The 24,498-nt window shown below is 42.9% G+C and overlaps 1 protein-coding gene, 2 non-coding genes and 1 pseudogene across 3 annotated transcripts; all 4 read left to right on the top strand.

The window, feature by feature from the left end:
• Positions 1 to 407: 407 nt before the first annotated feature.
• On the top strand, positions 408 to 23,882 carry LCA5L (lebercilin LCA5 like). Its single transcript, XM_069566309.2, has 7 exons — positions 408 to 726; positions 8,131 to 8,645; positions 11,845 to 11,982; positions 16,700 to 16,784; positions 19,109 to 19,215; positions 19,382 to 19,499; positions 23,130 to 23,882. The coding sequence occupies exons 1-7, from the start codon at positions 408 to 410 to the stop codon at positions 23,858 to 23,860; spliced, it is 2,013 nt and encodes a 670-aa protein (XP_069422410.1). The 3' UTR covers positions 23,861 to 23,882.
• On the top strand, positions 4,989 to 5,068 carry LOC138431656 (small nucleolar RNA U2-19). The gene has a single exon (XR_011253806.1). It is a non-coding gene; the product is annotated as a small nucleolar RNA U2-19 (small nucleolar RNA).
• Positions 5,198 to 5,267, top strand: LOC138431654 (small nucleolar RNA U2-30). The gene has a single exon (XR_011253805.1). It is a non-coding gene; the product is annotated as a small nucleolar RNA U2-30 (small nucleolar RNA).
• LOC138427028 (nucleophosmin pseudogene) lies at positions 8,309 to 15,291 on the top strand (annotated as a pseudogene).
• Positions 23,883 to 24,498: the final 616 nt, after the last annotated feature.

Genomic DNA, 24,498 nt, shown 5'->3' with positions numbered 1-24,498 from the left:
TCAGGTAGAAAAAAATATAAAAACCAAATTGAAATTTTTTTCTGAAACCTACTTCAAAAATAATGTGTTGTTTTGCATCCCTAATTGTGCATTTATAGTTAGTTAACTATAATAAAGCATGGGCTTCCCAGGTGGATCAAGTGGTAAAGAACCCACCTGCCAATGCAGGAGACGTAAGAGACACTGGTCCAGTCCCTGGATCAGGAAGATCCCCTGGAGGAGGAAATGGCAACCCACTCCAGTACTCTTGCCTGGAGAATCCCATGGACAGAGGAGCCTGGCAGGATACAGTCCATGGTACAAAGAGTCAGACACAACTGAACACGTACACATGATAAAGCATAGGTTCGTTGTAAGGGCTGTAGCTCCAAATCTAAAAATGCTTTTCTTCTATTAGGTTGTTTACTATGTCATTGGCTGGTCCAACAGAAACAAATCTGGGTGGACATTTCCCCAGCACAGCCTTCGAAAATGGCGGGAGTTCCTCAAAAAGGGAGAGCAACAGCCCAGGTTTTCCCAGGAACAGCGAGGCCTCTGCCAAGAGTGTTGATTACAGCAGATCTCAGTGTTCCTGCAGAAGCCCAAGCTCCCACTGCGATTATTCAGAAGACTTTCTGTCTGTGTGCTCAGAAACCACAGCTAGAAACAACTACTTAGAGAAGCCTACAGTAAAAGAAAAAAAGGAGAAGACGAAGTATAATGTTTCTAAAATCTCCCAACCTAAAGGTAAGAAGCAAAATCTCCCAACCAAGACCAAATTTCGGGTTATAATAACGTTATTATTTAATGCACTGGTAACCTGGAGTGGCCCATATTCAGTTTTATTGTTTTTCCAGATTGCACCAGTACTTATAAAATTATAAGTATTACAAGTGAATTTTTCATAGAAGGAGTAGGAAATAGAGAAATTAAGAATAATCACAAAATGACAGAAAGCCCTCTTGCCCAGCTTACCCTCCTGGAACCCATGAGTGAGGTTAGTTCCGTTTTTAGTTAACAGGTGGCCCTGTTACAGCGCACCACAGTACTTGGATTTCACGGGCTTCTTGCCTTTCATCTCACCTGAAGAGGCAAGGTTTCAATCTCCAGTGAAATGTAACTATCTGTCTCAGCACCCCAGGAAGATGGTCTTCGAGTCCGGTGAGGCATATTGGCAAAGATGCTTTTTAGGATACAGGGCTGGTCAAAAGGCTGTTAATGTCATTTCCTTGTGGATTTTAAGAGTAGCAACAGCATCAGCTTCTAACTGTCCAAACTGAGAGTAGCTCTGTACCATCCTCGACCTCCTCACTTCCTGCCCCCTTGCCTAGACTGTGGTTATTCCCAGGCATGCAATGCCGGGCTTATAAATATTCCCTGTGTAGAAACCGCTGCCACTCTTTTCCGGCTGGGACCATCAGAACTGGTGTCAGTAAGTGGCCGAAAAACAATTAAGGGCCTGTTGAACGTGGAGCACGTCCAGTGCCACAGCCAGCCCACCTGGGACCCTGTGAAGAGCTGGAGTCTTCAGTTGCCCTTCTTCCCAGCCTCAGAGCAGGGAGTCTTCATCTAAGACCTGACTCTGGGAGCCTTAGGGAATCCTTTGCATTTTGTATGAGTGTCTGTATCTGTGTGCATCTATTTGTGTTTGTGAACTTTCTAGGGAGAAGGACCCATAGTTTTCCTCCAGGTTCTAGAAAGGTTTCACAGCCCTTTCTCTGGAGAGATGGGAGTCCTGCACCCACTGGCAAGGCCAGGGCAGAAGAGCCTGCCAGGAGAAGCCTGAGCCACCAGGAAAGCCCATCCCAAAGAATAAACCCCCCAAAATTCAGAAGTAGTCTGGTCCCCGTGGGTTTATGACAAGAAATCATCAAACAATATACTACATCTTATACGGAGTCTAGAATTTCACAGAACTGTGTAAGAAGGCAGTTAGTGTTTATAAAATTATTTCTACAAGAAACAAACTGCATGTTGAGTTCTAAGAGCCTTACAATACAAATTTTAAAAACTGATTCCTCATATATTTATTCCACCAAGTGTTTATTGTATCCTTTATGCAAGGTACTTATTCATAAATTGGCAGCAGCCCAAATGAACTATCACTTCACAGTGGACTAGAACCTAGATTCCGTGATCCAAGTGAGGGTTTCCCAGGTGACACGGTGGTAAAGAATCTGCTGCCAATGCAGAAGACTTTGATCCTTGGGTATAGAAGATCCCCAGGAGGAGGGCATGGCACCCCACTCCAGTATTCTTGCCTGGAGAATCCCATGCACAGAGGAGCCTGGAGGGCTACAGTTCATGGGGTCACAAACAGTCGGACACTGCTGAAGTGACTGAGCACGCAGAACCTAAATTCCATGATCCTAGTGAGGACTAGTGAATCCACTAGTGAAGACTTGTTCTCCCTTGGGTACTCTTTTGTGTGTGAATACTCTCGAATTATTTTAAGTAAATCTTGGCTGCTTCTTTAACCCAAATTTTATGCCCCTGAAGATCCCTGTACCCCAATGTGTAATGACCTTCAAACACTTGTAACATCAAGCTTTGTCACAGAACGATAAAAAATATTCTTGGTGTATCCTTTTATTCTTTTCTTCCTTCACAGCCCATGTCGTGTAAGTGTTTGCCAAAAAAATTCAATCAGCAAGTAAGTAAAGAATCAATGCTTGGGTAAGGTAATTCTTGGGGTTCCCTGGTGGCTTTGTGGTAAAGAATCTGCCTGCCAGTGCAGGAGATGCAGGTTCAATCCTGGATCAGGAAGATCCCCTGGAGAAGGAAATAGCAACCCACTCCAGGATTCTTGCCTGCAGAATTCCATGGACAGAGGAGCCTGGCAGGTGCAGTCCATAGGGTCACAAAGAGTGGGACAAAACTTAGCAACTAAGTAGGCACACAAAAATGTAACTAACCTCAACCAATAAGGCATAATGTCTAGCCAATGCAGTCCCTTCTTCAGTGAAGGTTCAATTTCTGTTCAGCTTTCTGATATATAAAAGGAGACCTCTGACCCTCAGGGGCTGGTAACATTGAATCAGGAACCACCAATAGAGACCCAGAATTCACTCAAAGATAATAGCATCAGAGATTATTTTCAATTCTCATCTTAGAAAAGCACATTTTATAGCAGAAGAACATCTCATAGAGAAAAATTATAAGGATAAAATGAGAACTTCAATTTGATAGGATTTTTGCTCTGGTTAGATACTAGAGATTTATATACTTCAGTTCAGTTCAGTTGAGTCGCTTAGTCATGTCTGACTCTTTGCGACCACATGAATCCCAGCATGCCAGGCCTCCCTGTCCATCACTGACTCCCAGAGTCCACCCAAACCCATGTCCATTGAGTCGGTGATGCCATCCAACCATCTCATCCTCTGTCGTCCCCTTATCCTCCTGCCCTCAATCTTTCCCAGCATCAAGGTCTTTTCAATTGAGTCAACTCTTCACATCAGGTTGCCAAAGTATTGGAGTTTCAGCTTCAACATCAGTCCTTCCAATGAACACCCAGAACTGATCTCCTTTAGGATGGACTGGTTGGATCTCCTTGCAGTCCAAGGGACTCTCAAGAGTCTTCTCCAACACCACAGTTCAAAAGCATCAATTTTTTGGTGCTCAGCTTTCTTTATAGCCCAGCCCTCACATCCATACATGACTACTGGAAAAGCCATAGCCTTGACTAGATGGACCTTTGTCGGCAAAGTAATGTCTCTGCTTTTGAATATGCTGTCTAGGTTGGTCATAACTTTTCTTCCAAGGAGTAAGCTTCTTTTAATTTCATGGCTGCAGTCACCATCTGCAGTGATTTTGGAGCCCAGAAAAATAAAGTCTGACACTGTTTCCTCTGTTTCCCCATCTATTTCCCATGAAGTGATGGGACCAGATGCCATGATCTTCATTTTCTGAATGTTGAGCTTTAAGCCAACTTTTTCACTCTCCTCTTTTGCTTTCATCAAGAAGCTCTTTAGTTCTTCTTCACTTTCTACCATAAGGGTGGTGTCATCTGCATATCTGAGGGTATTGATATTTCTCCCAGCAATCTTGATTCTAGCTTGTGCTTCTTCCAGCCCAACGTTTCTCATGATATACTCTGCATATAAGTTAAATAAGCAGGGTGACAATATACAGCCTTGACGTACTCCTTTTCCTATTTGGAACTAGTCTATTGTTCCATGTCCAGTTTGAACTGTTGCTTCCTGACCTGCATACACGTTTCTCAAGAGGCAGGTCAGGTGGTCTGATATTCCCAACTCTTGCAGAATCTTCCTCAATTTATTGTGATCCACACAGTCAAAGGCTTTGGCATAGTCAATAAAGCAGAAATAGATGTTTTTCTGGAACTCTCTGGCTTTTTCGATGATCCAGGGAATGTTGGCAATTTGATCTCTGGTTCCTCTGCCTCTTCTAAAACCAGCTTGAACATCCGGAAGTTTACAGTTCACATATTGCTGAAGCCTGGCTTTGAGAATTTTAAGCATCACTTTATTAGCATCTGAGATGAGTGCAATTGTGCGGTAGTTTGAGCATTCTTTGCCATTGCCTTTCTTTAGATTACTGTAAATAGGAAGCAACATATTTCTATAATTTGATTTTCAAAATGTGGTTCTTTCTTTTGTAGAAAAATTTACTTTCAGAATTCCTTCAATTGTACCCTTCTTTACTGTGATTTGTCAATACAATGCCAAAACATGTGTGCACGTGGGTGCATGCTAAGTCGCTCAGTCATGTCTGACTCTTTGTGACCTCCATGGACTGTAGCCTGCCAGGCTTCTCTGTCCATGGGATTCTCCAGGCAAGGTTCATTAGTGGAATACTGGATGGGGTTGTCATGCCCTACTCCAGGGGATCTTCCTGACCCAGGGATCAAACCTGTGATTCCTTATGTCTCCTGCACTGGCAGATAGGTTCTTTACCACTAGTACCACCTGGGAAGCCCACCAAGATGTTTTGTGATAGTCATTCAAAAAACTGGTATACCTTCTCTGAGATCTGCTCTCACTGAAGTGGATCAATGATGAACATAGCCAAATCTGAGCCTCAGAAGAGCTCCCAGTCTACCTGATGCATGATCTCTGTAGTTCTGAGAACCAAGAGAATAATTTAAAATAAGATGTGTGTGTGTGTTTGTAAAGGTGACAGTGGATAACTGAGGACTTATTGGTGGGTGAGTGAGAGCTGGCTGTGGATGTATGTGTATGAAAGACTGATCATTTCTGAGCAATGATGAAAAGGTTTTACTGTGGACCTGTATAACTATGAAGGTTTCTACACTTGCTCTGAGCTCAGAATTTTAAATAAGGGGGAAAAAATGGTATACCAAAAAAGAAAAGTTATTTTAGTACGTTCATTTGCTTGGGACACCTTTTGCCCTATTGTCTTTGGGCAGAGGTGGGTGGAAGCCCTAAGGTGGGGTTAAGCAGGTATGCTTTGCAACTGATGCTGGAGCTGTGGAGAACAGGAAGGGGAAAGGCCTGCCTTTGAACCTCTTCCTACCCTGGTCTTTGGAAGAAGGGGCCACCTCCTTTAAGGTGACCTGGAAGAGAGAGAGGACCCAGCAGAGGGTAGCGCCAGCACCAGCAGGGACCTGGCTCAGGATGAGGACCTAAACCAGACTGAGGGCGCAGACGGCAGGAACAGAATGAGACTGTGACACAAAGAGGAAGATGACATCGAGACAGGACCACAACGGGGCTGGGAGGATGGGCACAGCAGTGTGACAGGAGGACAGAGGTGCTTTGAAAAGGAGGATGGGAGTGAGGGTGTACCTGGGGAAATGGCTGAGGAAAGTTGGAGCCAGTGAAGCAGGGCTTGGGCTTAGGTCTGTCCAAAGAGCTTATTTCACTGTCTGTACTGGGAAGGCATGACTGGTCTTGAGTAACAAGAGTCCCTTTTTGACTATGGACCTAGATGTACATGTTTTTGGTGAATTAATTTAAGTGTTTTAGCCTAGTGGTTTAACAACTAGGTATCTTAAGAGTAGTTTAACCATTCAGCTTTAAAAAAAAAAAAAAAGGAAAGTGCTAATCGCTCAGTCGTGTTTGATTCTTTGTGGCTCCATGAACTATAGCCCGCCAAGCTCCTCTGTTCATGAGGATTCTCCAGGCAAGAATACTGGAGAGAGTTGCCATTTCCTTCTCCAGGGGATCTTCCCAAACTTGTGATCAAACCCATGTCTCTTGCATCTCCTGCATTGGCAGGCAGATTCTTTACCACTGAACCACCTGGGAAACAGATAGTGTGGTCACTGATATCTGTGTGGTCTGTCACCCCCAAGATGCAGATGCTTTATCCCCAGAAAGTGTCCTCTATCTCTGCTGGCTCATTGTTTCCATCACAGGCAGAATTGCCTTTCCCACCACTAGACCAAACACACTGAGCCGTGTCTCAAACAATGTGTCCTCACTTGGGCCAATAGCTCAGGGCTAAGACCCCAGTGACACTGGCCACTAAGAGGCTTTCTCTGCAGGATGAGGATCATACATTTTTAAATTCTAGAATCCAGTTCCAACCACTCTTTCTCAGAATACAGGTATACTGATATAGATACAGGCACACACATGTGTACATACACAGATGCACATATGAATATCATATAAACGCACATACCTGTGGGGAAGTGGCAAAGGTACACAGACCGGAGTCTGTTTCACCACTTACTAGCTGTGTGCCCGTTGATAAGCATCATCATTAAAATGCAATAAAAGACACTACTGATACCATATATAAAATAGATAACTAATGAGAACATAATATATAGGGAATTCTACTCAGTGCTCTGTGGTGACCTAAATAAGGAAATCCAAGAAGAAGGGATGTATGTACACATATAGCTGGTTCACTTTGCTGTACAGCAGAAACTAACACAACAGTGTTAAACAACTATACTCCAATGAAAATTAATTTAAAAAATAAAATGGGATAATAATACAGTGATGTTACACATACAGTTGACATATGCAAATTCAGTTATATGAGCTTGGTGTAATATCATTTAGATGCTTTTTGATCAAAATAGTTTCCTGAGCACAAACTATCTAACTGGTTAATTGAGTGCCCAGCCAAAAGCAACAAAGGAAAAACTGCCTATGTTAGATATATTGAGAGATAGAATACTTATATGAATTCTCTAAGCAATTTAATGGCTCTTTAAACATCTTTTTAAATCTATGAGACCTTCATATATAACTCTTGGCTCTAATGTTACCCTCTAATTGCCTCATAACATTTTGTTGGCAGAATTACATCAGATAATCTATTACATAAAGCATTTAATTCAATGCTTCACATATGGGAAATGCTTAGTAAATGTTATTTATTCTTATGGTTTTTAGTTTACCTTTTATAATAGAAGTAAGTGCGGGTTTTAGAGTCAGAGAAGAACTGATTTCAATTCCTTTTATGTCACTTTGTGGTTATGTAACCTCATGAGGAGAGTTGACTCATTGGAAAAGACTTTGATGCTGGGAGGGATTGGGGGCAGGAGAAGAAGGGGACGACAGAGGATGAGATGGCTGAATGGCATCACTGACTCAATGGACATGAGTTTGAGTGAACTCCGGGAGTTGGTGATGGACAGGGAGGCCTGGCGTGCTGCAATTCATGGGGTCACAAAGAGCCGGACACAACTGAGCGACTGAACTGAACTGAACTGAACCATGGACAAATGACTTATAATCTCTAGCTATAAAATGGACTACTACTGACCTTAAAAGGATTGCATTAAATGAGATCGCTGGACTTAAAGTACCTAGCATAAAGCATGAGTATTCATTCAGTGTTAGTTCCTTCCCCTTCTACCTTGTGTGTGTATGTGTATATGTGTGTGGGAGTAGGGGGGAAGGGGGGGGCATGAGTATTACAGATACCTGCATACTTACATATCTATATGCATATGATTGGACTTCCCTGGTAACTCAGCTTGTAAAGACTCCATCTGCAATGCAGGAGACCCTGGTTTGATTCCTGGGTCAGAAAGAGCCTCTGGAGAAGGGATAGGCCACCCACTCCAATATTCTTGCCTGGAGAATCCCCATGGATAGAGGAGTCTGGCGGGCTACAGTCCATAGGATCACAAAGAGTCACACATGACTGAGCAACTAAGCACATACATATGACTATAGTAACAGACTGGATTATCTTCTTACACAGGCCAGAAGGAAATCTCGGTTAGAAAAAAGCACAGCTGGAATGTACCATTTCTCAACTCTCAGATCAGTGTGGCTGCCCAGCGACGCGATGCCATGGCCCACCGCATCCTGTCAGCGAGGCTTCATAAGATCAAAGAACTGAAGAATGAGTTAGCTGATCTGCACCACAAAGCGGAGGCCACAGTCATAGAAAACCAATTTCTGAAACAACTCCAGCTTAAGCACTTGAAAGCTATAGGAAAATATGAGAATTCACAAAATAATCTACCTCAAATTATGGCCAAACATCAGAACGAAGTGAAAAATTTAAGGCAGCTCCTCAGAAAATCCCAGGGAAAAGAAAGAGCCGTGTCAAGGAAGCTGAGAGAGACAGACAGTGAGCTGCTGAGGACAAAAGATGCCTTGCAGGCACTGCAGAGGATTTCTGAAGACAAGAGTCTTTCAGAGAGAGAAGAGCTCACTCAGAGGTTGTCCATTCTTACAGCAAAGATGGAGGCAAACGACAAAAAGATACAGGTCTGTACTTCAGAGGCCTAGAAACATTAAGGTTCCAAAAGCAATCTGGAGAGGGTGTGCATTCATCATACTTGCCTGAGGAATGAAGCACTACTGGGCTGAGCACACGGATGGTGAGATGGGGTGGGGGCAGGAACGGGAGGTGTGCAGGAGAAACAGAAACAGCCCCTCTTGCTGTGGACTGAGCCAGGGCTCCTTCTGTGTTTGTGTCACACAACCTAACTCAGGTCCACTCATCCACGGGCAGCAAAGCCAGTCTACTGACCCTGCGCTGAAGTGCTAAAGGAAAGCGCAGCATTTATTGCAAATGCCAAGCAAGGAGTCCAGGTAGTTAGTGATCAAAACGCCTGAAATCCCCCAGTGGCTTTCAGGGAAAAATTTTTAAAGACAAGGTTGGGGGTGGTGTGTTATGTGATCAGTTCATGGACATTCCTCTGACTGGTTGGTGGTGAGGTATTCAGGAGTCAGCATCATCAACCTTCTGGTTCCAGCCAGTCTGGGGTCTGTGTGCTTGTGGGCAGCATGCAGTTAAACTTCTTCTACCTGGTGGGGGTTCAGTATCTGCAAAACAACTCACAGAAAATGGCTCGGAATATTACCTATAGCCCTTGAGGAGGAACTAAAAGTTCTTAACTTTAATAGCTAAACTATTATTATTTTGTCTTGTGCTGTGTTTAGTCGCTCAGTCATGTCTAACTCTTTGCTACCCCATGGACTATAGCCCACCAGGCTCCTCTGTCTATGGGATTTTCCAGGCAAGAATACTGGAGTGGGTAGCCATTCCTTTCTCCAAGGTATCTTCCTGACCTAGGGATCAAACCTGGGTCTCCTGCATTTCAGGCAGCTTCTTACCATCTGAGTCACCAGGGAAACAAATTGTCTTACTTTACTATTTTCATTTCTTTCTGCATCTTCTCACTTCTCTGATTAAAATTACTCTTTGGAACTCAGGCAAGTTATAGGAGGCTAAAGCTTTTCTAAAGACAGGAGGCAGATGGAGGACATGTGGTGGGGAGGGGTCCCTATTCCAGAAAAAGCCCCATAGTGTCCTACTCGGTTACAGTGGGGCTCATTTATCTGGAAATGAGCATTCTCTGAGATGGTCTGGCTGCCAGGGTGAGGGGAATCTGTTCACATGCTGGAGGGCAGTGTGTCGTGCTGTGTCGTGCTGTGTCGTGCTGTGCTATGTTGTGGGAAACCTTTCTTAGAAAGTGAGCCTCTGCTCCAAACTGCTTCTGAAAAGATCACGTCTCTAAACTGTAAGTGCATCTCCTCACCCCCTTCCTTGTTCTCTCCCTCATCCATCTGTCCAGTCTGACCACAAAGACCCATGTCCTGGAAACAGACAAGTTTTCTAATAATATTCCTGGAGACAGATAGGGGAAAGGAATGTAAATCACTGAAGGAATGGATAGGTTGTTATTCCTCAAGGGTGCATGGTGGTTAAAAGCTTGGGTTTACAAGGAGTGATTTGGGAGAACACTGATTACACTGAGAATTCTGCCTATTCTACATTAGGTGGTTTTGGTCTCTATGAACACAAAATGGAATGGACACAAATGGAATTAACTTATTCTTGCATTCCTTAATGGTGAGAGACAAGTATTTTCTATGAAATAGAAATCATTCATGAAGTAGACAAGTATTTACTTGAAATAATAAGACATTAAGTTCATTTCAGCCATTTCTCAGTTCTTTCTTTCTTTTTTGGTAAAAATCCTCCTCTATTTTCAAAGAGAATTTTCTCACATAAAATGGATATGTGAGCTACAGGACATAATGAGGAATGTCCTTTTTTACTGTCGTAAATAGTGTACCAAGTTCCTAATGTTTGGCCTTTCAGGTAGCACTGAATCCATCTTAGCATCTGTCTGTCATGTGAAAGTACATGTATTTGTATCTCATCTACATATTTTTACAGATATGTTTAAGTAGTTCATGTCTCTATACTACAACCAAAACCAAAAAGAATTCAAGAACTACTTAGCTATTTTCTTATCAGGAGCCCTTGGTCATATAGGAGATTTCATTTGATTTTAGGGCATTTGGTGGGGGGAAAACATTTGTGGGACAAAACATGTAGGTATTTTTTTAATGTTAATATTTTAGAAAGTGTGATTTTAAAGATTATTTCATTTCAATCCCATTAGTTTATCATATTTTACACTTTAATGAGAAAGTGTTAATGTTATAATGAGGGAATCCATAAAGGGAAACTTTATGGTAAAAAAGGAAAGAAAAGGTCTTTAGGCCAACCTCTTGTTAAAGTCCTGCTCAAACAGTTCTCTAGTAAAACACGTCTCATTCCAGAAAGGTGAATAGGCAATAGTAAATCCTGCATTTTTATAGGAGGTTATTGGAGAAGGAAATGGCAACCCACTCCAGTACTATTGCCTGGAAAATCCCATGGACAGAGGAGCCTGGTAAGCTACAGTCCGTGGGGTCTCAAAGAGTCGGACACGACTGAGCAACTCCACTCCACTCCACTCCATTGTGCTAATAAGTCAGTCATGTCACTGTCTCACATATAACCCATTCACACAGGTGTGGCTCAGTGAGGCCCCAGCATAATTTCCAGTCTCGGTTATCCGAGAATCACAGTCCCACAGAATCATGATCTGCACTGATGCTGGTAAAGCTTTCAGCAAGAGATGCTTGAAAGATTTTCACAGAGTGCACTATGCCAAGTTAGCATAATACTTCATTTCAATACAATTGCTTAGGTTTAGTTTGAAAGTGTAACACTGCTGCTGCTGCTGCTGCTAAGTCGCTTCAGTCGTGTCCGACTCTGTGCGACCCCAGAGACGGCAGCCCACCAGGCTCCCCCGTCCCTGGGATTCTCCAGGCAAGAACACTGGAGTGGGTTGCCATTGCCTTCTCCGAAAGTGTAACACTGATTATGCTTATTGATTTTCAGGCTCTGTTCCCCCCCCAAAAAATTTCTTTTTTATCAACTTCCAGAGTGTAAAAAACATCAGACTGTAAACATGATATATATTCTCTAGCATTGGGATCTGAGATTTTTGGGCTTTGTGCCTCTCTGTGAGTGTATGATAATTTTTAGTTCTAATATGTGTTCTCCCCACTAAAATTATATTAAAATCTTGAACTTTTCATAAGTGTAATTAGTTTCATTACAGTTGACGTTTTGTATAATACTACACTGGTCACAAAGAGCTGAAATATGTACTGTTTTCAGGGCTTGGAGAAACAATTGAGGCTGAACAATAAAGCCTTTACTCGGCAGCTGACCTTTGAGAACCGGAAGACCTTAGCAGCTCAGGCTGCCACAAAGACTCTGCAGATGGAAATAAAACACCTTCAACAAAAACTTAAGGTACTTTTTTTTTTTAAAGCAAAATGTACCAAAACTTGTGAAATTCAGCTTCCAAAAATATCAGAGCTGTTGCTGTTCAGTCATGTCCGACTCTTTGTGACCCCATGAACTGCAGCACACCAGGCTTCCTTGTCCTTCACTATCTCCCAGAGCTTGCTCAAACTCATGTCCATTGGTTCGATGATGCCAACCCACAATCTCATCCTTTATTGCCCCATTTTCTTCTTGCCCTCATCCTTTCCAGCATCAGGGTCTTTTCCAATGAGGCAGCTCTTCCTATCAGGTGGCCAAAGTATTGGAGTTTCAGCTTCAGCATCAGTGTTTTCAATGAATATTCAGGACTGATTTCCTTTAATATTGACTGCTTTGATCTCCTTGCACTCCAAGGGATTTCAAGAGTTTTCTCCAACACAATAATTTGAAAGCATAATTTCTTTTGTGCTCAGGCTTCTTTATGATACAACTCTCACATCTGTACATGACTACCAGAAAAACCATAGCTTTGACTATACAGACAGTTCAGTTCAGTTCAGTCGCTCAGTTATCTCTGATTCTGTGACCCCGTGGACTGCAGCATGCCAGGCCTCCCTGTCCATCACCAACTCCCAGAGTTCACTCCAACTCAGGTCTATCGAGTTGGTGATGCCATCCAGCCATCTCATCCTCTGTCGTCCCCTTCTCCTCCTGCCCACAATCCCTCCCAGCATCAGAACCTTTTCCAATGAGTCAACTCTTTGCATGAGGTGGCCAAAGTACTGGAGTTTCAGCTTTAGCATCATTCCTTCCAAAGAAATCCCAGGGCTGGTCTCCTTCAGAACGGACTGGTTGGATCTCCTTGCAGTCCAAGGGACTCTCAAGAGTCTTCTCCAACACCACAGTTCAAAAGCATTAATTCTTCAGTGCTCAGCTGTCTTCCCAGTCCAACTCTCACATCCATACATGACTACTGGAAAAACCATAGCCTTGACTAGACGGACCTTTGTTGGCAAAGTAATGTCTCTGCTTTTGAATATGCTTTCCTTACAAGGTATAAGCGTCTTATCATTTCATGGCTGCAATCACCATCTGCAGCCCAAAAAGATAAAGTCTGACACTGTTTCCACTGTTTCCCCATCTATTTCCCATGAAGTGATGGGACCAGATGCCATGATCTTCGTTTTCTGAATGTTGAGCTTTAAGCCAGCTTTTTCACCCTCCTCTTTCACTTTCATCAAGAGGCTTTTCAGTTCCTCTTCACTTTCTGCCATAAGGATGGTGTCATCTGCATATCTGAGGTTATTGATATTTCTGCCGGCAATCTTGATTCCAGCTTGTTCTTCTTCCAGCCCAGCGTTTCTCAACACTTTAGTGGAACCCAAAATAAATTTTTGGATTAAAGAATTAACTTATAACATTAAAATAGTTAGAATAATTTTCAGTTCAGTTCAGTCACTCAGTCGTGTCCTACTCTTTGTGACCCCATGAATTGCAGCACACCAGGCCCTGTCCATCACCAACTCCTGGAGTCCACCCAAACCCATGTCCATTGAGTCAGTGATGCCATTCAACCATCTCATCCTCTGTCATCCCCTTCTCCCCCTGCCCTCAATCTTTCCCAGCATCAAGGTCTTTTCAAATGAGTCAGTTCTTCGCATCAGATGGCCAAAGTACTGGAGTTTCAGCTTCAACATCAGTCCTTCCAATGAACACCCAGGACTGATCTCCTTTGGGATGGACTGGTTGGATCTCCTCGCAGTGCAAGGGACTCTAAAGAGTCTTCTCCAACATCTGAGTGGCCCATAAATTCATTTTATTTGTTTTTTTGAAGGATAGTTTATTTACAATATTATGTTAGTTTCAGGTAGAAAGTGGTTCAGTTATATTTTTTCAGGTTATTTTCCATTGTAGGTTATTATAAGATCTTGAATATTATTGCCTGGGTTATATGGTAAATCCTTGTTGCTTATCTACTTTATATATACATAAATTCATTTTAAAGTCTCACTTGCGCCTTTCCCTGGTGTGATTCCGTCCTGCGCGGCTGCTGGTTCGAATAGTAGTCGTTTAATTCCGTCCGGCTTCTCTCCCACATAAGTGCGTGCCACCAACCCATGGAGGATTCAATGGACATGGACATGAGCCCCTTGAGGCCCCAGAACTATCTTTTCGGTTGTGAACTAAAGGCTGACAGAGCTTATCACTTCAAGGTGGATAATGATGAAAATGAGCACCAGTTATCTTTAAGAACGGTCAGTTTAGGGGCTGGAGCAAAGGATGAGTAACACATTGTTGAAACAGAGGCGATGAATTATGAAGGCAGCCCAATTAAAGTAACACTGGCGACTTTGAAGATGTCTGTACAGCCAACGGTTTCTCTTGGGGGCTTTGAAATTACACCACCTGTGGTCTTACGGTTGAAGTGTGGTTCAGGGCCTGTGCATATCAGTGGACAGCACTTAGTAGCTGTGGAGGAAGATGCAGAGTCAGAAGAAGAGGAGGAGGAGGAGGTGAAACTCCTAAGTATATCTGGAAAGCGTTCTGCCCCTGGAAGTGGTAGCAAGGTTCCCCAGAAAAAAGTAAAGCTTGCTGCTGATGAAGATGAAGATGATGATGACGACGACGACGATGATGATGAAGAAGATGATGATGATGACGATTTTGATGAGGAAGTTGAAGAAAAAGCTCCAGTAAAGAAATCTGTACGAGATACTCCAGCCAAAAATGCACAAAAATCTAACCAAAATGGAAAAGACTCAAAACCGTCAACACCAAGATCAAAAGGTCAAGAATCCTTCAAGAAACAGGAAAAAACACCTAAAACACCAAAAGGACCTAGCTCTGTAGAAGACATTAAACCAAAAATGCAAGCAAGTATAGAAAAAGGTGGTTCCCTTCCCAAAGTGGAAGCCAAGTTTATCAATTATGTGAAGAATTGTTTCCGGATGACTGACCAGGAGGCTATTCAAGATCTCTGGCAGTGGAGGAAGTCTCTTTAAAAAAATAGTTTAAACAGTTTGTTAAAAATTTTCCATCTTATTTCATTTCTGTAACAGTTGATATCTGGCTGTCCTTTTTATAATGCAGAGTGAGAACTTTCCCTACCGTGTCTGATAAATGTTGTCCACGTTCCATTGCCAAGAATGTGTTGTCCAAAATGCCTGTTTAGTTTTTAAAGATGGAACTCCACCCTTTGCTTGGTTTTAAGTATGTATGGAATGTTATGATAGGAATAGTAGTAGTGGTGGTCAGACAGATGGGAATGGTAGGGAGACAAATATACATGTGAAATAAACTCAGTATTTTAATAAAGTAAAAAATAAAAAAATAAAAGTCTCACTTGCTTCTTACAAAACTGACTTTTAAAGTATAGCCTAACTTGGAAGGTATTCAGTTCAGTTCAGTTCAGTCGCTCAGTCATGTGATGCCATCCAGCCATCTCATCCTCTGTCGTCCCCTTCTCCTCCTGCCCACAATCCCTCCCAGCATCAGGGTCTTTTCCAATGAGTCAACTCTTCACATGAGGTGGCCAAAGTATTGGAGTTTCAGCTTTAGCATCAGTCCTTCCAAAGAACACCCAGGACTGATTTCCTTTAGAATGGACTGGTTGGATCTCCTTGCAGTCCAAGGGACTCTCAAGAGTCTTCTCCAACACCACAGCTCAAAATAGTGTCAAGTGAAATATGTTAAACAGAGAAAGACAAATACTGTTATGATATCACTTAAATGTGGAGTCTAAAAAATACAACAACCTAGTGAATATAACAAAAAAGAAGCAGACTCATGAGTATACAGAACAAACTTGTGGTCAACAATGGGGAGGGAGAGGTGGAAGGGTACTATAGGGGTAGGAAAGTAAAACATTCAAACTATTAGGTATAAACTAAGCTACAGGGAAACACAGTACAATACAGGGAATATAGCCAATATTTTACAATAAGGAGTATAACCTTTAAAACTTGTGATCACTACACCACACCTGTAACTTATATAATACTATACATCAACCATACTTCAATTTTTGTCAGAAAACCAGGGTGTCAAACCTTTTGTTTTGCCAAGACTTAAAAAGTCAGCACCGAAATCTCAAACTAAAGAGCAGTATTTTTGTTCCAGGTCCCACCCACCCTGCACTGGCTGTACAGACAAAACTTTCTGTGATGAGGACAGTGTTCTCTCTCACTGTCCAACCCTGTGGTCACCACTCACATACAGGACTGAGCATCCACAATACGGGTCATGTGACACAGAACTAAATATTTTTAATTCTAGTTAATCCAAGGAACAACATGATTAGTGGCCACTGAATTGCACCACAAAGAACAGTAAACTTGGCGCAGACCCAGGGAACAGAAAAAAAAAACTGTGAAAGAATTTGGCTTGCAAACTCTTCAAAATATTGTCTGAGTCACAATGGTTTATCACTCTGTTCAAAAGCTAGTGCTTTTTTGGCACTTCCCTGGTGGTCCAGCAGCTAAGACTCCCCAAAGCAAGGGACCCAGGTTCAATCCCCAGTCAGGGAACAAGATTCCACATGCCACAACTAAGACCTACCGTGGCCAAAATAAATACATATTTTTTAAAAAAGAACTAACTTTTTTATGTTGGGAATGATATAACATGATATGGCCAATTTCTGCTAGAGCTTACCAAGCTCCTCACATTAAATAGTTTTTTACAGAAAATGAAGGTTGATAAAAGTAAACACTTATAGAAATATTGGTATTGTGGTTCTTTATAGGAGAAGGATCGAGAGCTCGAAATTAGAAACATCTATACTAACCGGATACTCAGAAATTTACATGACAAAGAAGATTATCCAAAAGGTAAAGCATGTTTCAATTATTTTTGCTTGAAATCTGTTTTCAAGTATGTAGTCAAATTTTCCTAACTAATATCATCAAGATAATGGACATTTTTTTCAAATTAATTTATTTTAATTGGAGGCTAATTAACTTATTGTAGTGGTTTTTGCCATACATTCACATGATTCAGCCATGGGTGTACATGTGTCCCCTATCCTGAACCCCTCTCCCACCTCCCCCCCATCCCATCCCTCAGGCAGTGCACCAGCCCTGAGCACCCTGTCTCATGCATCGAACCTGGACTGGCCATCTATAAATCATCCCACCCTCGCCTTCTTCCACAGAGTCCAAAAGTCTATTTTTTAAAAAATCATTTTGTTAGGCACTGTAACATAATATGGAATAATGAAACCACCCCATGGTTGAAACAGCTAGAAGAAAACAGAGATGCAGTCCTCCCCATCTTCGGCTCGGTCCTTTATGTCCTCACTCGCATGAATGAGAGGATAACTTTCAGTTTGATGCAACATGTCTGCCAAATACTGAACTTTCTAGGTAGATCTGTCATCCAGTGTGTGGATTTTTTGTTTTGTTTTCTGTTTGGGTTGTTTTTTGTTTTTTGTTTTGGCGGAGCCTCATGGCATGTGAGATCCTAGTTCCCAGACCTAGGAATGGAACTCACACCCCCTGCAGTAGAAGCACCGAGTCCTAACCACTCACTGGACCACCAGGGAGGACCCTGTGTAGATTTTTAAGGTTACCTTTATTTAGGTACCTTTGGCTCAGATGGTAAAGAATCTGCCTGCAATGCAGGAGACCAGAATTCAATCCCTGGGTTGGGAATGGCAACCCACTCCAGTATTCTTGCCTGGAGAATTTCATGGACAGAGGAGCCTGGCAGGTATAGCCCTTGGGATGTAAAGAATTGGACACGACTGAGCAACTAACACTCTCACCTCAATACAGTGGGTTTCCTGGGTTGCTCAGTGGTAAATCCACCTGCCAATGCAGGAGACAAAGGAGAGGCAGGTTCGATCCCTGGGTCAGGAAGATCCCCTGGAGGAGGAAATGGCAAACCCACTGCAGTATTCTTGCCTGGGAAATCCCATGGACAGAGGAGCCTGGCAAGCTACAGTCCATGGGGTCGCTAAGAGTCAGACACAACTGAGTATGCATAAACCTCAGTGCAGTGCCTCCATTTTAAGTGTGCAGTCCAGTGGGTTTTGACATGTGCTTATACCCATGTAACCATTACCTCTGTCTAGATGTAGAATATGGCCGTCTCCTCAGGAGGTGCCCTTGTCCCTGGCAGTCAGGTCAGGGATCCTCCAGGCCCAGCCCAAAGCCACCTCTGACCTCCCTTCAGTCACAGTTGCTCAGTCTGCCTGTTTTACAGATTCACAAGTGGGATTATACAGCAGGTCCTCTTTTGTATCTGTCTTCTCTTATTCAGCATAGTGTGTTTGAGACTCATCTATGCTGTGCTATTATCATTAGTTTGTACCTTTTTATTGCTGTGTTGTGTTTGTGTTTTGTCGTTCAGTCGTGTCCGACCCTTTGTGACCCCATGGACTGTATGTAGCCCACCAGGCTCCTCTGTCCATGAGATTTCCCAGGCAAGAATACTGCAGTGGGGTTGCCATTCCTTTCTCCAGGGGATCAGTAGTACCTTGTCCTTCAAGACAGGATGTACTTACTCACTCCCCACCCCACCCTGGACAGACAAGACCTTCCAGCAAGATTCTGCTAAGAAGAGGAACAACAGAAACACCTCTTCTTGCTAGAAGTAACTATGTGTTTACTTTTCAAGGCAACAATCTCTTTGCTCTTGGTTTATAATCCAGAATAACAGCCAGCAGAGATGATAAAATCAAACATGGGGTTATTTAAATAGGATAAAACCTCCGAAGAAAGTGGCTACCAGATTTAGAAGTCGTGAACTTTAGCATGGGCGATCTAACCATTGATAACCAAGAGCTCTGACGCAGGAGACATGGTGGCGCCCCTATTGCAACTGCAGAACTATGCTTCTGAACCCCTCCTGCCAGCAGGGGCCGCTGTGTCCTCCCAGAGCAATGCCCACCCATCCTCATGCCTCTTGTATGGGCACCACTGTGATACCCATAACCTCTGCAGCCCAAAACAGGAGAAAAGTGCTAACGTGGCAGAGGAGAAAGTGAAACTGGCAAATGTTTCATATTTACTGAACATCTTTAGAAAATGTCTAGTATACTTTGTTTCATTATTACGTTACCAACTTCAGTTGTTATTTTCTATTTAAAATCAACATTGCTTCCAAATGTAAGTTATGCTTCTCACATATATTGAATGTAACTGTTCTGTAGTTTCTTCAACAAAGTCAGTACAAGCAGACAAGAAAAGTTTTCCATTTACGAGTATGCGACACCAGGAAACCCAAAAATCGGAAGATGTTCCACCTTGGACAACTAAGGTACAGCAAATTTGAATTCTTGAACTGTCTAATTAAACATACTTTTGCAAACATAGGCTTTACACACTTGTTCTATACAAAAAGTTGTTGTAGTCATTAAATAAAGCACAATTTAAAATTATCTCTACCACCAAAAAATATTTTTTGCCACTTTTCTAAATTATAGAGCAAAAAGACAACAGGAAACAATGGTCATAAAGAGAAATCTATTGAAATAATCCATGCAATTCCTCCCTGTATCAGCAAACTACCAAACCAAGAGGATTCCAAGAGAAAATATGAAGGTAATTTTAACAACTAGTAAAAGTCTCCTTTACACTTTGTTTTTTTAAGTTGTGAATTACTCACTATGTTTGTGTTTAAAAATATACATAAAACAGATGTGTTCAGTTGAGAGAACTGTTACAAAATAAACACCTGCGTACCCACTACCTTGTTTAAGAAACAGAACATGAGCATCCCCTGGGACACCCTGTGGGCTCTTCATAACCATAACGCTCTTGCCCCGCCCCATCACCACCACCAAAAGCAACCTCGACATTCCATTTTCTGCCACAGCTCCCAAACCTGTGTGTATCCTAAACAACATATTCACTTTTGAAAAACTGAGTCTCAAACCCAAACCCAGCTGAATTAAGGGAAGCACCGCCCCTGAAGAAGACTGCAGAGCAGGCAGGCTGGATACAAACTGGCTGCAGCTTCCCTGAGGGCACAGGGCCTGGCCGGGGTCAAGGTCACTCACAGTCCTGGGGGACGGGGACCCATAAGAGCCAGACACGTGGCAGGGTTGCTCTGCTGGTGCAGGGAGAGGCCCCGTGCACTGGGCTCTGGAGCATTCTCAGCCCACCCAGGCTGCAGACACCACAGTGGGAGGGATGCCTCCACCAGGCTACGGGCCGGTCAGGATGGACCAAGGATGCTAGACGCTGGGGGGTTAGCTAGCAGAGTCTTGGTGATGCCAGCCCTTAAGGTTTAAGCCCTTGGCCTCAGGCCTGGTACCCTTTGCCTCTGTGGTCCAGGGGCTCCCATCACCCTTCCTGCTGATTCTTGCCCCCCTTCTTCCTGTATCCTCCTGTAATGAATGCCATCCTGGACAAGGAGCAAAACCTCTACTGGCTTCTTGAGAAACAGGTGCACATTAGGCAACTCTGTGTACCTTTCCCTGGGGATGTCATGGTTCTACCCTAGACTTGGTTAGTAATGGACTGGAAAGAAAATTCTAGTACAAAGATCATTTTCCCTCAGAATGTTGAAGATACTCCCCCATTGTTTCCATGTTAAATTATTGATATAGGGGCATCTGGGTGACCCTCCACCCAGCTGGGCAAGCACAACCCCCTGGAAAGAGCAGCCACGGGAAAGACCTCCCAGGGGGCCCTCAGGGCCTCAGGCAGTGGGCCTGGAGAGGCCACATCTTAGCTGTGGGGCCCAAGTGGCTTTATTTTCTTTTTGTAATGTTTATTTAGTTGGCCATGCCAGGTCTTAGTTGTAGTATATCCAACTCTTTGCAACCCCAATGGACTGTAGCCCAGGATACTTTCCTGATTCTTGCCTGATTCTCTAGGCAAGAATACTGCAGTGGGTTGCCATTTCCTTCTCAAGGGGATCTTTCTGACCCAAGGATCAAATCTCAGTCTCCTGCTTTGCAAGCATATTCTGAGCCACCAGGAAAGCTTTATTTTCTTTTTGTAATGTTTATTTATTTGGCTGGGCCAGGTCTTAGTTGTGACATGTAGGATCTAGTTTCCTGACCAGGAATCAAACCCAGGCCCTCTGCATTGGGAGTGCAAAGTTTTAGCCACTGGACCACCAGGGAAGTCCCCAAATGGCCTTAGAATGAAGTTTAAACAAACCCCAGGTCAGGTTGCACCACCTGGAAAACCACTGCTCCAATGCAGTAAATACTGGTTCTGTTTACTTTTTCCACCTGTTTTTTAGTCCATTTTGGTAATGGCTCAGAAGATAAAGTATCCACCTGTAATGCAGGAGACCTGAGTTCAATCTCTGGGTTGGGAATATCCCCTGTAGACAGAAATGGTAACCCACTCCAGTATTCTTGCCTGGAGAGTCCCATGGACAGAGGAACCTGGTGGGCTACAGTCCATGGGGTTACAAAGAGTCAGACACCACTGAACAACTAACACTCACACATATTGTCCTAGAAAGTTTCTTCACTTGCTTGACAAATATTTTCTGAGCATATACTGTGTGTCTGGGACTGCTCCAAATACTGGGGGGAAATGCTGTGCTCTCAGGATCCTGTGCTCTTGGGGAGATCAGCAGTGATGGAGGGCAATGGGTATGAAAAAGAGGGTCCAGACTAAGGAGGGGGTGGGGAGGAGGGGTGGAGGGAAAGACAACGTTGAGTCCAGACAGCTCAAGAGAGACCAGTAAGGACATGACCTACTCCTGGCACAGAATGTCCTAGGGATGCCAGGGCCAGAAGAGGAGTCGTACAAGGGCTGTGGCCTCCAGGAAGATCCCCAGGAGCTGGAACCAGCTGGAGCAGAGGAGGGAGCAGACCCTCTTCTGGGGCCAGGGAGGCCAGGTGGGGACAGGGGAGGCAGGGGAAAACAAGCACATTCCCCCCCATGGTCTCAAATGTTAACATTCTCATCAGGTGTTATAAGGCATAATATTAACAGTATTTAGTATGTTTGACTAGCTTCTAGGCTCACCATTAATTCTTGAAACATACTACTTTCTCCTCCTAGTATTTTTTTTTCATTTTCCTAGAGTGTAGGTAAATTATTTTATTCAAGAGTTTATTCACATGAGAAAACGTTTCAACTCTGCATACCCAACTGTGTCCCCATTCTCCCTCACAAACGATGGCCTCGCTGAGTGCCTGGCAGGGAGTGATGCTGTTTCCTCAGAACCCACGCAGGTCTGGTCCTGGGACGAGCAGAGGGCTGCACACAGGGTTTCCTGGGTGCCCGGGGAAGAAGCAGCAGAGGAAAGAACATCTCTGCACCTGACGGTGTTCTGCGATTGTGTCTTCTGTCAGCACAGGCTACCTTCTCATTCTCTATAATTACTGCCCAGATTGTACAGCCCCAAGCGTTCTTGGGGGCTTCCCAGGTGACACTAATGGTAAAGAACCTGTCTGCCAATGTCTACGCAGGAAACATAAGAGACTGGGTTCGGTCTCTGGGGCGGGAACATCCCCTGGAGTAGGAAATGGCAACCCACTTCAGCATTCTTGCCTGGAAAATCCCATGGATGGAGGAGCCTGGGGTCTACAGTTCTTGGGTCCTAAAGAGTTAGACACGACTGAAGAGACAGCATGCATGCGCTTGCTCTAACTGATTCAACCAGGACTCCTTCCAGGGATATTCAGGATGTTTCACTCTTACTAAATCAGGCTACAGTGAACATCCTTAGACACACTTTTGTATATTTTGGTAGAGTTTGTTTCTAAAAGGGAAGTTGTTGGGTCTAAGGGCATGCTCACCTAAAATTTTGATAGATACTTCCAAATCACCATCCAGACTACCTACCATCTTACTCACCCATCAATGGGGAACAAAAGTTTCCATTTCCCCATATTCTCACCAGTTCTGAAAATTACTTGCCAATTGGATGAGTGAAAAATACTCACTGTTTTTTAATTGGCACAACCTAGCTGGTGATGTTGAACATCTGTTAATAATGTATTGGCAAAGTTTATGAACATCATTTTCTTTTGGCTTCATAATTTTCACTTATCTGGTATGTTCTACAAAAGTATAACATATCAGACTTGCTAATAGCACCTTTCCCTGTATTCTAGGGTTGTACACATTACTTTTATTTCCTTTTTGTCATTTTAATGTGCTTGTCAGGAGGTATAAATAAGTGTGCTCAACATGCCATCTTGAAACAGAAATCTACTAATTTTAAAGATCAATAAATTGACTATTTTTCTACTACAGATTTATCCAAGGAAGAACAATATTTGGAAGCACAACCATCTCTGAAGAATACTGGACAACAGAGAGACAGAACAGAAAATCAAGAAAAGAAGACCACTTTGGTGAAAGAAGAACAGGAACTACCACCAAAAAGAATTGAAGTAATCCATCCCGAAGGGGAAGGTGGTCAGGAAGACGATACAGAAAAAGACAAGTTTAAAAGAAGTCCAGAAATCAGTGACATGGGTGATATGCCAGATAAAAATGCTGCTCCAAATTTCAAAATACCCTTTAGACAAAGAAAGCATTATTCATTCACAGAAGCAATCGAAAACCTGCATCACGGGCTTCCCGCCTCAGGTGGGCTGGTCAGTGCAGGCAGCATGAGGTACACTCATAGCACAGGCAAGCACCACAGTCACTCGGAAGAAATGAAGCTGGAGCATCCTGCCATCGCCCACGAACCCTCCTTTGCTAAATCTTCCAGAACAAAGGCAAAAGACACAACTTTCAGGGAGAAGAAAAGCAATCTAGTAGAGGAACTCTTTGGATCAGGCTCTGTCTTAAAAAACAACCAAACAAGTACTACTGTTATGAAAGAGCCTGAGGAGACTTTGCAGAGTACAAAGATACATCATCTACCCCCTAGCCAGGCCCCCACCAGCAATGCTTTTGGAGATTCTGGAGTAACTGTAGTAAATTCTATTAAGTCATCTTCACCCACAGAAGGAAAGACAAAGATAATTATTTAAATATAATCAGTATCCTAACCCACTCTGGCTTTATGGGCCTTTAGTCTTGTAACTTTAATGTGTGTTTTCAATACTTAAACTGATTTTTTAAAATTAAGGTTTTGTTTTATTTCTAATCTAATTTTAAAAGTCCATTGTATATTAGCCAATGACAACATTTCAAATACAAAATTACATCTTTTTTTCCAACAACTGAAACATGTCCACTATCTTTTGGAAGACTAATTCATTATATTATTTCAATATTCCATGGGGCTCCATAGCTAATAAGTCTAAGTTAGTCAACCCAAAACATACACTTCTCATACCTGTCAGAACCTTATCAGGAATCAGACTACATTGTAACTTAAAAGCATGGAAGCAGCTCTGAAAGAGAATATAAGAAGGCTCTCTTTTCTTTTTTTAAAAAAAGCATATTGATTACCAAGCTTGGTTTTATGAAAATTATTTTTGAGCATCTCTTATTCAGGTAAACTGGGTATCCAATATCCTGCCCTGGTTGTTAACACTTTCCTCAAGTACACCCATATTTTTTATTTATATGTGTTGAATACTTGTAACGTAACCCTTTTTCTATCAATCTTGTTTAAAACAGTATATTGTTATAATTAGTGTCCACTGGGTTAGCTGCTCAGTCC

The sequence above is a fragment of the Ovis canadensis genome, chromosome 1 (assembly GCF_042477335.2).
Source record: "Ovis canadensis isolate MfBH-ARS-UI-01 breed Bighorn chromosome 1, ARS-UI_OviCan_v2, whole genome shotgun sequence".
Classification (NCBI taxonomy): Eukaryota; Metazoa; Chordata; class Mammalia; order Artiodactyla; family Bovidae; genus Ovis; species Ovis canadensis.
Note: the sequence above shows the minus strand (reverse complement) of the source record. Positions and strands in the feature narration are given on the sequence as shown.